At 42.2% G+C, this 15,796-nt stretch overlaps 2 protein-coding genes across 10 annotated transcripts in view; one reads left to right on the top strand and one right to left on the bottom strand.

The window, feature by feature from the left end:
- Positions 1-5,182, bottom strand: part of GTF2H1 (general transcription factor IIH subunit 1) — a 34,757-nt gene extending 29,575 nt beyond the window's left edge. The window contains exon 1 of the mRNA XM_001504962.7: positions 4,693-5,182. The gene's annotated coding sequence lies outside the window, so the exon portion shown is untranslated. The remainder of the gene's footprint in view (positions 1-4,692) is intronic.
- Positions 4,929-15,796, top strand: part of HPS5 (HPS5 biogenesis of lysosomal organelles complex 2 subunit 2) — a 36,463-nt gene continuing 25,595 nt past the window's right edge. For 2 of the 9 annotated variants that reach the window (XM_023644166.2, XM_070272192.1), the window contains exons 1-7: positions 5,143-5,284; positions 8,405-8,535; positions 9,565-9,728; positions 11,382-11,492; positions 11,844-11,908; positions 12,359-12,551; positions 14,147-14,280. In XM_023644166.2, the coding sequence (XP_023499934.2) occupies positions 9,621-9,728; positions 11,382-11,492; positions 11,844-11,908; positions 12,359-12,551; positions 14,147-14,280 (611 nt within the window). In that variant the 5' untranslated portion in view covers positions 5,143-5,284; positions 8,405-8,535; positions 9,565-9,620. 9 annotated transcript variants of the gene reach the window in all.

The raw sequence follows: 15,796 nt of genomic DNA, 5'->3' as shown, positions 1-15,796 counted from the left end.
AAATTGTGCTTATCTCATCTGTACCCACCTTACAAATGTAATCATGAAGTACATCCAAGTTATCTGGTTTTCCACTTGCCATTGAAAATATTTCCCTATGTTGTTTTACGACCTCTATTGTTTTGATAATATATACATCATATTATGATAAAGGGTTAAAATTCTTAAAATATAATATCATCTTTTAACTGATTTACTTATTTGATGCCTTCCTAAGATTTTAGAGGGGTACTGCTGCTTAAAGGTTGAAAACCACTGTTTTTTTTTTTTCTTTTAAAGATTTTACTTTTTCTTTTTCTCCCCAAAGCCCCCCGGTACAGTTGACTATTTCTGGCTGTGGGTCCTTCTAGTTGTGGCATGTGGGATGCTGCCTCAGCGTGGCTTGATGAACAGTGCCATGTCTGAACTCAGGATCGGAACCAGCAAAACCCTGGGGTGCCGAAGCGGAGAGCTTGAACTTAACCACTCGGCCACAGGCCGGCCTTGAAAACCACTGTTTTAAAAGACTATTTAATAACATAAAAGATACACTGTTAGGTGATCAAAACAAGCAAAAAAGGGCATGTAGTTTGATTCCATATTCTTACATTTTTAAAAACCCATCTAAAATTTACTGAATGCTTAATAATCTGTGCCAGGCACTGGGCTAGGTTCTTTACAGGCATTATTTCATTCAGCCCCCAGTTAACGATTCTGAGGTAGGTTCTATTATTAGCTCCATTCTGCAGATAAAGGAAACTGGGTCTGAGAACTCAAGATGCTTTCCCAAAGTATTAAGGAAGTAGCAGAAGTGGGTTTGAATCTGGGTCAGTCTGACCTTGAGTTTCACTATGCTGTTTTGCAAATACATATGACTGGATGGATATACACCCAATTTAATAGGGGTTATCTACGGGTGATAGGATTACAGATGATTTGAATGTTCTTTTTGTTTTCTGGATTATCTACAACAAATATGTATTTTGTAACGAGAAAAGCAGTTGTTAAAAACGTATTTCCAAGAGTTTATTCCCTATCAAACCATATGTTTATAAGGTAACACAAGAAGGTGTTAGGGGTGTCAGTGTGGATGAGAATTAAAACAACTGTTATTTTCAACTTCTGTAACATGTGTGTATCACTTATACTTTTTTTTTTAGCTTTAAAAATTTAATTTATAAATGAAATTTTATAATATCTATGAAACTATTAAATACTTTAATATTAATTTTCTAATATTCACTATAATAAACACATAACTATTAAAATAAGAAACCTGTCTGTACTATGAAAAAGGATACATACAAACCACATTTTAGAAAACATGAATTAAAATCTGAGAAAGAGGGGAGGGGAGGATTTGTGGAGGGGGGTAAGCAAATAATCAGAGGATAATTTTAAGTATGTCCAGATATGCAGGAAAAGCAGTGAGGATAGCTGATAGAGCAAGTCGCCAATTAACTGGGCTTACACACACAAATAACAAGTGTTAGCTTTGGAAAAGAATAGAAAAACTTTTCTAAGATGGGAAGATAAGGAAGAAAAGATAAGTGAAGACAGAGAAACTGTAAGGTGGAGAATAAATTAGATTGACAGAACTATTAGAGTCAGCTACTTTAGATCAATTGGGAAAAACAGCCTCTCATGTATACCATGTAAAACCATTCACATTAAAATGCATTTATGGGGAACTTTAAAAATAAATCAGAGATAAGTTGTCGAACATTGGGCATGACTAGTCAATTGTCCTACAGCTAACTTGCTTGCCAAATTTCCCTGGTCATCTGTAGTACCTCTGTTACCTGTACAGGGACCAGCTTTAGGAAGCTTAACAGAATCAGTGGGGCTATCCTACAATGGCTTCTGTGATTTCTAGATTTTTCTTAAAGCTGGCTCCTTGGGTGGCAAAAAATCTTCCCAGTAGAACTCTCTAAGAGCGACAGACTAGCCTGTTAATGGAAAACATTGGTGTAGTTACATTTAAACAAATTGGCTTGATGAAGCTCCAGCTTTATTTAAAAAGATTATTTACTTTATGAAAGAATCTGCCAGAAGACTTCTTTAAATAGCAAGATCCTTCTGTAAAGGCATTAATTCTTTTACAGCTAAGTATTTATTTGCCTGAAGCTAAGTGTACATGCCTTGTTCTGAGCCTTTGCACATTCTTCTCCCTTCCCATCAACTAGCTTTTACTCATTTTTTGGTCTACTCTAAGTTTCAAAGTTACTAAGCAAGATCTCCTATATTTCTCTTCACAGCACTTATCATAACTATAATTAATTTTTAAAGTAATTCTTTTAATGTCTGTCTTGCCCAACAGACTGCAAGCTCCATAAAGGGCAGAGGTCGCATGCATTTGTTCACTGCAATACAGCACCCAGCAGCATATTTTGGCCTACAGGAAGAGCCCAATAAATATCTGTAACATCCAGTTACGATCTCTGTTGTTAAAAGAGATCTTATATGTCATAATCTTATATGTCATAATCTTGGTAAGACACAACATGAAAGCTTTGCACATACATCCTCGGCTGCACTCCAGGAAGCACTCCAGCTCTCCACTCATAGATCAGAATGGCATTCCTCACAGATTCCAATAAACTGGCTCATAAGGAAACAGGGACAAGAATTTGAAACTCTTCAGAAAAAAATCTTTAAATTACTGCATCTCTGCGTTTCCATTACCTACATCTCCTTTTCCAATATGCAGAGATCAATGGGGCAGAAATACGACAAGTGAAATATAAACTCCTTATCATCCTCTAAAAGGAGAGTATTAGACAGAGAGTTGCTGTATCTGCCAGCATACAAAATGGAGATTTGGAATGCTGCTTGCCATGAGGCAATCCAAAAAAATTCTAACAATTCAGCATTACAGGGAATAAGACCTTGGAAGTATGTAAAGAGTGACCAAAATGTACTGTTTTAGGGATAGTTAGACACACAAATAAGATATTAAAAGGAATAACTGATGTAGCAATTTCAAGACCCAGCAGGTTCTCATTTTACAGCAGTGCAGGGAGAGGCAGAAGGAGGAACATGCGACAGAGAAACCAAGACAGAGGGAAATGTGCGCTCCTGTTCACTGATAAACACCGCATGCTGACAAGAGTACGATACCCAAATCGAGAGAAGAGCAACCAGCTGGTAACCAAAGTGGGGAAATGAGGGATTATTAGATGGCTGCCTCGCACTGCCACACTGAAGGCAGGAAAGAAAAAAAAGGAGAAAGGGCACAAAGATACCTCCAGCAGCAATATCCCTGAGATAGAAACAGTGGTCAAAATCCTAGGAAAGCTCAAGGTACAGTAGACAACGTTCTGATGGTCGGGGGAAGAACTAGCAGCACAGAAAAGCAGGGCACGCAGACAGCAGGGAGAAGAAGATCCAAGCCTTGAGGGCAGTATACACAGGAAGCAGTCACAAACGACTGGAGCTGATCATTTGGTTCATTACTTTTAACTGATTCCTCTCTCTCTGCACCAATCTTCTTAGCCTTTTTAAAGAGCCCCCCCCTCCAGCTGTGTGCATTGTTTTTTTTTTTTACATCTGCACTACTATATGTATTTAACAGCACCTAGGAGAGACTCAAACCTATGAGTCTGCTGCATTGCTAATGTGTTGGCTGAGGGAGGACAGCCGAAAAGGCCCCCAAATTCCCTCCGAAATGACGGATTCAGGTCTGCTAAAAGGTAGAAAGTTCTCTCCAGAGCCCAGGCCATCTGTAAGCCAGAGACCTGATACCAGAGGTTATCCTCCCTTCCGTTGTTACCTCTCTACCTCATTTGTTCCAGTTTTGACTTTTAAAATCCATCTCAGTGTTGGCAACTTTGGCTTATTTACCAAAGCCCAGTTCAGTGGTTTTCACACTGTTCCAAGAGGGGAGGCTGAGCCAGTGGGGCTTGGCCCTCCCAAACTCAATCCCACCAAAGCATGCTGCCTTATATACTGGGATTCCCAGTAAGAATTCATGAGGAGAAACTCTTCCACTCCCTTATGGAGTCAATACTCACTGCAAGGTATATTTCAAATCACTTAGTTTTTGTATGTTTTTCAAGTTGGGTCTTCTAATGGGCAAAAAGTTTTTCTCTCTCTTCCCCTTGCCCCCATTTTACAGACCCTAAAACGGGCGTTTAAGAGCCAATGGGATAGACCTTAGTCAATACAGCCTCCGAAAACATTAGGGAACTTATAAAATAACTATATATTTTCATGTATTGGTGATTTATTTTTAAGAAGATCAAATTGACATGAACCAAGACTAGAGAGGAGGGGTGTGGACTGGCCCACGTGTTAGCAAGGTTTTAAGAGGAGTAGGATTGACAGGTGAAGCAAAAGATGTGCAGACACTAATGTGACAGCCTTCCTTTTACAGAAACTGAAAGACAGCACACTTCCTAACGGGAAGGGCTCCTCTGCCAGAGAGAGGCCTCCTCGTCCTTCATTCTCATGAGAAAGGCTGACCCTGGCTTTGGGGAAAGCTTCGAGTCCCTGCTCTCAGTGGAGGGGTACGCTTCCTACAGGAAAGCAGATTAGGGGTCGCCTCTTCCCGGCTTCAGAAGAATAAAGAGCTACCAAGACGCCCGGCTCGGGAGTTGTGGCGACGGCAACAGGAACACAGGAAAAAGGGGCAGAATCCGCGCCGTCCTGCGGCCCCCGGGCCTGTCAGCTCCTCACCCACCTACCCACCCCCATCCTTCGGTCTAAACTTACCGGGTGGGAGCAACGGCCCTGGGCAGGGAGTAAGGAACTGGGCTGGGTTGGGTTGAGTTCCGCTGCGCTTCCTAGAGACGCTGCCGGGAAGAGGCTGAAACCCAGCAGCCGCCGCCGTCGCCACCGCCTCTGTTACTGGGGGGTCTCGCCTCCATCGCTGGCGGCGAGAACTCTGAGGGCACGTGACCGGAAGTACCAAGGCGGGCCGGCGGGGCACGTGACTCCAGAGCGCGGCCGCCATGACACCTTCCGCTAGTTCCCTCCCTCCCCCGCCGCTTCCCGCCTGTTTCATTTCCTCTCGCCGGCTTCAAGTGGTGAAGGGGCCCGGGATCCTGGCTGGCTCACCCCTTTGGCCTATAGCTCCTCCGGTCCCGGCCGGCGCTGCGTCTTCGGCCGGCAGCGGCCCGCTGACAGCAGGCCGCAGAGAGCGTAATTGCGACGGCGGCCTGAGGGGGAGGGACCACGAGCGAGCAGGGGCGTAAGCCGTCACGTGATGAGGAAGTACCGTTAATAGCGTTGTCCCTGCGTCCCCGGCGCTCCTGGATGACGTAAGCCAGGAGGGGAGGAGCGGGACTGCGGCTTTTAGTGCGCGGTGAGTGTCCCGAGCCCAGCTGGGGAGGGTGTCAGCCGCTGAAAATTGGGGGCTACCGGCTTGGAGATGCTGGAGCGGGGCTGAGATCTACGGGCTGCTGCTCTGTGAGCCTGACTTTGAAAACTTGGTTACCGAGGCTTCTGCCTTCAAGAGATCTGAATACAGTATTAAAGTGACCGCTGTTAAAAAGTTAGTAGTTCCGCTGGGCAAGGAGCTTCTTGTGGGCAGGGACTGTCTCTAGCGGTGCGTACAAGGCATGTTGAATGCATGAATGCATGAATGAGTGAGTCGCCATTTCTCTCTCTGAGATGGAGAGTCGTTCTCTGATTATTACTTCTTGGTAGAAGGATCCCGTTAGGGAAATCTCCTACTTCCCCTTCGCGTAATATCTTTAATTTTTGCTTCCTTTCTTCTCTCTGGCCTCCTCTTCCTTCCACGCATCTAGTGGGGGAAAAGAGAACGCTGTGATTTGCATTTTATGTGCAAGCATCAAACACTGTTAGTAAAGTGAATACTAAGGCGATGAGAAAAACCTTTTCTTGATCCTACTAGTTTATGTTACCATCGAGTAATGAGGGGCAAGGAAAGATACTTCAATTTGGACTTAGGAGAAGTGGATTCCAGTCTCAGCTCTAGGAGACCTGTGGCCTTGGGCAAGCCAGCACCTCAAGAAGTGGTTTCATTGACTTTGGTACACATTTATGGCCACTTTCTCTTTGCTTAGTATTTTTTGCTAGGCAGGAGATGTGATAGAATTGACACAAGTAATATTTATAGTCAGCTTTGCAGGCAGATGGAGTTTTGTTAGATGGAGGAAGTTTCAAGAAACAGCATATATTAAACCATAGAGGCACAGAACGTTTAAAGAATGGAAGAGCAACGAGTGGTAGCTCCGTATAGTTGGAGAATAGGAGAGTAAGGTGGGACATGAGGCTGGGAAAAGAAATAGGGAAGAGATCATAAATTATGTAGGAAGAGTAGCTATTGAAGATTTGTACAGAGCTTTTTTTTTAAGTACATAAAAAATTTGTTATGGAAAATTTCAAACATAGACTGAAGTAGACAGGATGATATACTGAACCATAATGTACACATAACCTAATTTTAACAATTATCAATATTCTACTGTTCTTGTTTGTACAGAGCTTTTAAATTTCTAGGTGCTTTTTATGTCCATTGTCACATTAGATTAATAGCAGCTTTCCATTTGAGCTCAATTCTACTATCTCTAGGTACTACCAGGAAGGTTATATTCATTTTATGTGAAAATTTCTTTGGGTTTTAGATGACTGCTTTCTCTGTTGAATCAAAAGTGTGACATGGCTACTTTAAAAACACGTGTTGCTATTTTAGGTTATAATACTGAAACTTAGTGTCCAGATCAAGGAAGTTAGTGTTCCTACTCTATTCTGTATTGTCCAACTACTTAAGGAGTATTATGTTCCCTCCTAGGCACCACATTTTCAGGCCAACTAAAGCACCTGTGGAGAAGGTTGACCAGAACAGAGGGATTTGGAAATTGTCATGTCAAAAATGATTGAAGAACTGGGAATGTTAAATTTTTAGAACTAATAACACTTTTCAAATTCTAAACGGTTGTTTTGGAAGGAGTAAACTTATTCCTTTAAACTGTAGAAGCCACACTTAGGGATAATTAGTAAGAGCTCTAAGTGATCAGGTTTCAGCCCAGTATTTAAAAAGCACCTTATAACAGGGAGCTGCTGTGGAGGAGAGGAATGGGCAGCTTCATGAGAGGGAGCGCTTCCTTTCCATTGCTGAAAATGTTCCGGGATCTAGGACAAAACAAGTTTCTGAGTAAGTTGGATATGCACACTGAATTAATTACCTGTCAGTCTTTTTCCACCATGAGAATTCGGGAGAGTGAAACTTAGCTGGGCCTAGAAGCCTGGGTGGATTTGGATAAGTAGATCTGGAGGGAAAGGAGTCATTTCAGGGAGACAAGAAGCTCAAAAGTCTAAATTTGTAGTTGGCTTAACACTGTCACCCAGCAACTTGTCTTGAGAACCGACATTATTTAAACTGTTTCTTTTCCATTCTCATCTCCATTAAATCTTTTTTAGAAAAATTGGAACTTAGTAGGTTTTTTATGCTGTTAAATCATAACTTCCAGGACATCCTCTCTTCACTGAGATCAAGGCCAAAAGGCCTGTCCACCTCAGAGTTGGCTTTAAGATCTCAAGTGGAAGAGATGGATACTGTGGCCTTGATGTCATTCCTTTCTATCTTCTTTAGCATCTTGTACCGTGGTTTTATCTTCTTTTTCTTGGATCTTCAGTCTCTTTCATTCTAAAGACTTTTCTTTTAGCCACTACCTACAGATCTGTTTGAGTATCCCCTGGTCACAAAGTCAAGAGAGGTTTTCTCCTTTCTCACCAGGTTTCTTGAGTAATTGAAAGGCCTTGCCTTTACCTTGCTTCCTCACCACCCACCCCTTTCTCAAGTCTTTGTTTTCTAGTGTCTGCTCACAGCGCTTCACAGAAATTATGTGATCTCCCAACACCAACTCCTTCCCTGCCCTTCTGTTGCCTACCAGATTAAAATTTGTTCAGGTTCCTGATTTGAGATTCAGAGTGTTTTGTAGCTTGCGCCCGAATTACTATCCCAGCTTTATCTTTTCATTATTCCATTGCTTGTATCTTGTGTTTCAAACAGGCTAAACTTGTGTTCCCCAAATATATCCTCTATATCTTTGCTTATTGCTGCCCTACCTGCACCCTTTCCCTCTTTCTTCTGATAGAAGCCTACGCAGCTCCACTGCTGCTTCCCAGAGGACGTTTTCTCGGGTTCCCTTTAACCCAGTGTGATCCTTTCTCGGGTTCCCTTTAACCCAGTGTGATCCCTCTGTCCTCTGAGTTCCAACATAGCACTTTGCTTATGTTCCCCTTATGGGGGGGGCGGGTGTGTGTGTGTGTGATTTGTCTTTTTCTCTGTTTTTGATTATAAAGTTACTGATTTCTGGAATTATTTTCCACTGCTGTGCCTCGTATTTTACTAGGTACCCAATAAAATGAATGAGTGGAAAGAATGAGATTTTTCTTAGATTAGGAATTCTCACATATTTTAAGTACAGAACTACTGAAGATTTTTTTTTTTTTTCAGAACACCGTTGTCCTTGCAGAGGTCAAGCTGTATCAAGAACAGTTTTACTAGTGGACGATAAGATGTTATTCTGTGTATGCAGTAGAAAATACCATAAGCCTTATGGGCTTTGCCCCTAGAAAGTTTGCACTGTGAGTGTTAGGACTTTGTTTCTTTCTCTGTTGTATCTCCAGGACTTCGAACAATGCCTGGCACATAGTTGGTGCTAGACACATATTTGTAGAATAAATGAATGAATGAGTACATATATTTCTGGGAAAAAAAAGAAAACAAAACCACGAAGTATAAGTGATTAAAAAACAAGTATAAATGATTGTTGTTTGAATTTTTCTGTAGTGTTTGTATTTTACTCTTAATTTGGCAGATAACAAAGGACTGAGAAAAGTTAAAATTATTGGGTAGAATTTTCTTTTCTTTTTTTCTGGAAATTGGTGCAATTTGACAAAAATGTACCCTGGAGAGTTGTTGACAGATAAGAGCTCTTGTGTTGGTTTACAAAGTCCTCCCTGGGTGTTTGGCACTGGCTATCTCGTGTGCTTATTCCTGCCAGGTCTCTTAGTGAAACTCAGTCCTCTCTGCTCTCATTCCCCGCACCTTTCTTTTCCCTCACTTAATGGGTGCATTTATTCATTCACCAGATGCTTATTGAGCCCTTGATAGGCTGGAGAAAGAGATCCAGAACCTATTCCTATTAAGCACTGTTCAGTTGTTGACTGATATCCATTGAATTTGCTGATAAGGGTTTATAGTGTGAGGCCTTTAGGGAAGATTGCCCCTTAATGAGAGACTCTTGAAGACAGAGGAAGATTTACAACTCAAAGAAATGCAGCTGGACTTGCTATTTTACCATAGCGGAGCTTGACCAGCCTTCCTCTTAGATACTACCGTGTCCATTCTACCTACTCACATTGTTAGATAAATAGAGTGAGATAGCATATGGAGGGCCTTGAGAATCTGCACTTGATTCCCTGGGAGTTTTAGAGTCAGAGCACGCTGATGGTTGCGTATGATGCTACCTATGTGTGTTTTCTTTCTACCTAGATGCTAAGCGCCTCCAGAGTAGGGATTCTTGTCCCGCTCTTATGTTTCTCTGTGTTGTCCACGTATTGGTTCAATGCATGCTGAATGAGTGGTGAGCTTCTTAAATTATATTTTTGCAGGTTTTATTCAGGAATACTGAGCCTGTCACTCAATGTGGTTTCAACTTTCTGGCTAAATGACTTCTGTGCCAGTGATACCCGAGTCTTACAGCCATGTTCTCGCAGAGTTTGAGTCTCTGGATCCGTTACTTTCAGCGCTGAGGCTGGACTCCAGTCGTCTAAAGGTGAATTTCTTGATCCTTGTGTCAGTTTCATTTTCATATTCATATTTTTGTGTGCTGTTACATGTGTCCCCTGCCCTCAAGTTCCTTGTGTTTTGTAGAATCTTGGGTCTTTTTACCTGTGCTAGTAATACCTCACATAGAAGTAGCATGTTCATAGCTCCTTTTTAATTTATTTTTTGAGCTCTCATTTGAATTCTTTCCCATCATTGGAAACCATGATGTTGATTACTTATTTTTTTCCCTCTCAGTAATATTGCAGTCTTCTCTCAGAAAGTAATGTATTTGATTCAAAATACAATAGTATAAATGAGTACACCCCACTGCATTTTGAGCAATATGAACCACTGCAGTTATACTATACTCATTCCAAAACAGGAAGTTTGGTGTACCCTCTGTTTTAGGGAACAGAGCAAAAGTTATTAGCTCTGTGGAAAGAAGTATGTGCTTCCCTCAGACCCTGAGTTCTTTTGATAAACTCAGGAATGCCATGGTGAAGAACAGTCTCATAACCAATTCCAAAATAATTTCATTATTACGCTTTTCTCCACCCCAAAGCATCTTTTTAGCCTCGGGCAAAGGGAGAATAGGAAGCAATAGACAAAGTTAATATGAGTAACATTTGTGAGGGTCAATATCAGTTAGTCATTTTTTTAGCTGCAAGTCATAGAATACCTTACCAATAATGGCTGAGTTAATAAAGATGTTTTTAACGTCTTTGGAGGTTAGTGTTTCTGGGTTTAATGTAGAGGCCCAGTGATATCCCAGGACCAAGGCTCCCCTTCTTTCCTGTTCTCCCGTCATCCATGTTGGCTTTTAGTCACAGTTGAAAGATAAATGTCCTGGCTCCAGTCTTGGTGTTTCCATTAGCATCTTCAGCAAGAAAGAGGGGGCCAAGGGCAAAGGCTTTCTTTTCTTCAGACTCTGACTTTTATCTGGGAAGGTGAATCTTTCCAAGAAGCCCTAGCAGGCTTGGTCTTATTAGCTGCGATTGAGTCACATGGCTCCCCCTAGTGGCAAGAAAACCGGGTAAGTGAATATTTAAATTTTCCAGTTTCTGTGGTGGAAAGCAGCAATGTTGAAGAGGGTTGGGAATGTCTGTTTGTCAGTAAACTAACAATTTTTGCCAGAGTATTGGGAACACTGGTTTCTCTGGTGCATAGGGAGTGGAATCAGTAGGCTGCGGGTGTGGGGAGATAGAATAGTACAGTGACCTGCATCTGTGTCCTTTGCAGTCTCACTTGCTCTAAAAGCTGAGTGTTTTGTGCTAATTATACAAATTAGAAATGATTAAAGTGGTTCCTTTATTCCCTGGAGACTTGCTTGGTCTTCCGTTGTTGTGGTCAGCATTGGAATGACCTAGCCAAATTACACAAAATATGAATGGTCTAATAATTGGCTTTTGCCAAGGGAAAATTATTCATTTATACAGTTGAGCCTACTCACCCATTTTGAGTTCAGTTAAAAATTTAAAACCAAAATGTTCTATCTGTATTTTTCACTATACTAGAATGAAAGCATGAGTGCCATTATCTGGACAGGGAATGGGGTAGGAGGTGAACCTGGTACACAGATCCTCAGCATTTAATCCCAGCAGATAGTTTATGTGGTTAAGTTACCTGATGATCTCATGCTTGTCTGTTTACTTGTTTTTAGTGCACGAGCATAGCTGTGTCCCGGAAATGGTTGGCTTTGGGCAGTTCAGGAGGAGGACTCAATCTCATTCAGAAAGACGGCTGGAAGCACAGGCTTTTTCTTTCACACAGGGTAAGATTAGCGGTAGCCCTCCGGTGGTGTAGTGAGTAAGTTTGTGCGCTCTGCTTTGGCAGCCTGGGGTTTGCAGGTTCAGATCCTGGGCGTGGACCTAGTGCCGCTCATCAAGCCAACTGTGGCAGCATCCCACATAAAATAGAGGAAGATTGGCACAGATGTTAGCTCAGGGCCAGTCTTCCTCACAGTAGCCGTGTCATATACCATTCGGACTATCTTTCATAAATGTGAATTTCTCCGTTATAAATGATCCTTTGGAATAAAACAAGAATGGAAAACTTGAGATGTAAAAATTAAAAAATTACCATTTTTGAGAAGCTGCCTAATATTTTTCTTTTTGTGCTCTAGGAAGGTGCAATTTCTCAGGTTGCCTTTTGTTTACATGATGATGATTATGTTGCTGTAGCTACCAGGTGAGAAACTTTTTTAAAACTATCTAATCTTTCCCCAATACATTTTAAATTGACAAATGTAGTTATGTGTATTTAGGGTGACCATCCATCCTGGTTTGCCTAGGACTTGTCCCGGTTTTAACACTGGAAATCCTGAGAAACCTCTCAGTCCCCAGCAAACCAGGATGGATGGTTGGTCACCCTAGTGTTTGTGGAAAATGCTAATATGAGGCAATAACATTTCAATGGCCTTAAAAGAGAAAGGTAACAGAGGTGGTTTAGAACATCTAAATTCTCCTATTACATTGGTTTGGTTGACTGAAGCAAGGAAATTCATACCTTGACTTTCTACTTCCTCTTTTCTGAAGAAGAGTTTGCATATATCTTTAATGTAGTTGATACTGTGATGCAGTTAAGTTGTACGTTTTCCACCATTACCAAAAATTTGCTTCTGTGACTCAATTCTTGCAGTCAAGGCCTTGTAGTTGTTTGGGAATTAAATCAAGAGCGCCGTGGGAAGCCTGAACGAATTTATATGTCTTCAGAACACAAAGGCCGAAAAGTTACAGCTCTCTGTTGGGATACTGCTATTCTTAGAGTTTTTGTAGGTGATCATATGGGGAAAGTTTCTGCCATCAAACTCAACACGTCCAAACAAGCAAAGGTAAGAGGCAGTTCGTCTTTGTGTATGTGGGTGAGATAGAAGGTGTCCTCTTAGAGAATTTCAATTAAAGGACATGATTTTATCTACTGTATTTTTTAGGGGACCGATCGAGAGTCCAGGCTATAATTTTGAGGGGACTTGTTGTGTATGGTATATATGGTGGCCTGGTTTAGCTTGCTACGGTTGCAGAATGGCTTCTGTGAGCTAACTTCTGTAATTTGCACTTTGTCTCTTACAGTACTCCATAATTCACCTGTGTGGCTCACTTAAATAAAGCAATTTCTAGTACTAGACTATTAAGAAAGAAAGAAAAGATGCCTGTTTGTTAGGTATGTGGATAAAATGGCAAACATGGAAATAGCACCAGTTGCCCGGGCTCCTGTTCTGGTCCCTGTGTAGAAGAAACTCATGAGTCTAGGTGTGTTTCCTCTCGGGGCGGATGAGGCTTCCTGCCACAGTTGTTGGAGCAGGCGAGTTGAGTCTCGGGTTACCCTGACGGAAGGCTTCGTCTGTTACTACGAGCAGACCGGCTTCTCACTGACCCTCTTCACCAAGGCTGTTTATTCTATCAGCAGCGGGGACTTGTCTCTGACTGGCTTGTTTCCGTGTAGGATCCTGGCAGAAAAGAAGAGATCTAACTACCATTGGCTAAATTACTTTTTTTTTTTGGAGGAAGATTAACCCTGAGCTAAGATCTGCTGCCAATCCTCCTCTTTTTGCTGAGGAAGACTGGCCCTGAGCTAACGTCCATGCCCATCTTCCTCTACTTTATATGTGGGACGCCTGCCACAGCATGGCTTGACAAGCGGTGTGTAGGTCCGCACCTGGGATCCGAACCAGCTACCCCTGGGCTGCCGAAGCAGAGCACGTGAGCTTAACCGCTGAGCCACCGGACCAGCCTCTAAATTATTTTATTTTAGTTAACATATCAGAATATTCTTTGGGGGGCTGGCCCTGTGGCCAAGTGGTTAAGTTCGCACGCTCTGCTGCAGGTGGTCCAGTGTTTCATCGGTTTGAATCCTGGGTGCGGACATGACACTGCTCATCAAACCACGCTGAGGTGGCATCCCACATGCCACAACTAGAAGGACCCACAACTAAGAATATGCAACTATGTACTGGGGGGCTTTAGGGAGAAAAAGGAAAAAAATAAAATCTTAAAAAAAAAAAAGAATATTCTTCGGGTTCCGTCATGATGACCCATCAGAGTTATCACTGATTCCTGACCTACTTTTGATTCAAAATACAATTGGAACCCTACACAAATTATAACAGCAATTTGTCCTTTTTCCAATGGGAGAAGTACTGTCTACAGGTGAAAAGTTCTCTCATATTCCAAAACTTGCTTCATCTTTTTCATTCCAGCCTCTTAGGTAATCCCAAACAGAGTCTTAAGAATTCTTTTCTGCAGTTATGTACCAAATTATTTCACAAAACTTTTCAATGAGTAAAATTTTGATATCCTGACAGGCACATTAAATTTTGGTCCATTAAAAAATTTTATGTTGCTATGCAAGTTATCTTCATTTAACAGGTAGAGATTGTGTGTGTATGTAATGATAGATAAGCTTTATTTCCTTGTCACGTCCCTTTAGGCAGCTGCTGCCTTTGTGATGTTTCCTGTTCAGACAATAATGACCGCCGACTCCTGTGTTGTCCAGTTAGATTTTTTGGATGGAAGACTACTTATATCTTCACTTACTCGATCCTTCTTGTGTGACACTGAGAGGTATGTTGACCAACCTCGAGTCATGGGATATACAAAATTTCAGAACTGGAAGGGACTTAGAAGTCATTTAGCCCAAATCCCTCAATTCAATTATGCAGACGTTAATAAGGAACCAGCTGTGTGCTAGCTGATGTTTGGGAGTAGAGAGAACATAGAGGAGACTGAAACAGTCCTGTGGGTGACTAAGACTGTTTCACTAACTCTTCAGCGAAGCATGTGTGTCTCAGTGCCATGGGGGAAGGCCAGACAAAGGCCTGTTTCAATATGGGCACGAGGAAGTCGTCTCTGATTGAGTTTGTTGTTTAAATTTGTTGCGTACTTAGAATTTTACTGAAGGGTATAATTGGATGAAGAATCATTAAGAACTTTGTGAAGCTGACAAGAATTTTATGGAAATCTCAAGGGTGGAGCCAAAAGTCCAATGAATGGCAAAGGAGTGTATTAGAGGCAGCTGTGAAATACCAGAACGGCGTGGGAAACTGCTTGAAATGAGTGTTATGTATCACTGTGCGGGAGGTCCTCAGCTGTTCTCACTGGAGGGAAATTTTCACTGGCCATTTTTTTTCCTACTGGTCCTGGTCCCCTCTTAAAAATTTGTTATGGGGAATTTTGAGCATACTCAAAAGAAGAGAAAATTGTATAGTTAACCCCCGTAACCCGCCCCCTGGCTGCCCAAGCCAGCATCAACAATTTTGGTGAGGATTTTGGTAGGTGAAGTTTGGAGGAAGAGAGGTAGGAGGGGATATTCTAGCAGGAAGGAATGGCTTCTTGGGGGAAAGTGAGAGAGAATTAGGCCTATTCCAGAGCCTGCCAGTCTGGCTTGAGTAGAGGGCTTGTGGGAGATCAAGTTGGTAAATTGGCACCACACTGAGAGTGACAGGCTTAAATGTCACACTAATGAAGTAGGTGGGTTCTCACATCATTTTAAGAAAGTGTACATATCGAAAATCAGAGTTGGAAAATTGATTCCCTTAAAACTATCCAGGCTTGGGAAGTCTCTGTGTGTTTCTAGGGGTTCATGTAACTCACTTAGAAGACTGCTTTTCCAGAAAGCAGGAGAGTTTATTCCAAAAGGTTTGACAGACTGTATGCTGACTGTCAGGAATGGTTGAGGGAAGGATGAGAGGAAGACGTTCTTTGTTTTTATTTCCTTGAGCTGAGAAAGGTGCATGGGAAGGAGCCCAGTTCCAGCAGGTGGCAGGTGTCTGGTGTCAGAGAACCTGGCTGGACAGCAGGGAGGCAAGGCTTTGAGGTGCGAGTGGTTAGTTTACATGGAATTAGTAGGAAGGTTGGTGTGCTTAGTTCTGGCCTATTTCAGACTGTAGATCAGTGATGAGGCTAGCCTTGCAGAACTGGAGCACTTAGGGACCATCTAGCGTCACTCTTTCATTTTTGCAGATGGGAAAGCCCAGGCCTAGTGAGTGATAGAGGCTGCCTGCCGTCATGCAGCTGGGAAGAGGCAGGCAACTGGAGCCCTTCTGTCTCCATTCTGTGCCCTTCCTCTTACCTCAGTTAC

Source organism: Equus caballus, chromosome 7 (assembly GCF_041296265.1).
Source record: "Equus caballus isolate H_3958 breed thoroughbred chromosome 7, TB-T2T, whole genome shotgun sequence".
Classification (NCBI taxonomy): Eukaryota; Metazoa; Chordata; class Mammalia; order Perissodactyla; family Equidae; genus Equus; species Equus caballus.
This window is presented reverse-complemented; position numbering and strand designations above follow the sequence as displayed.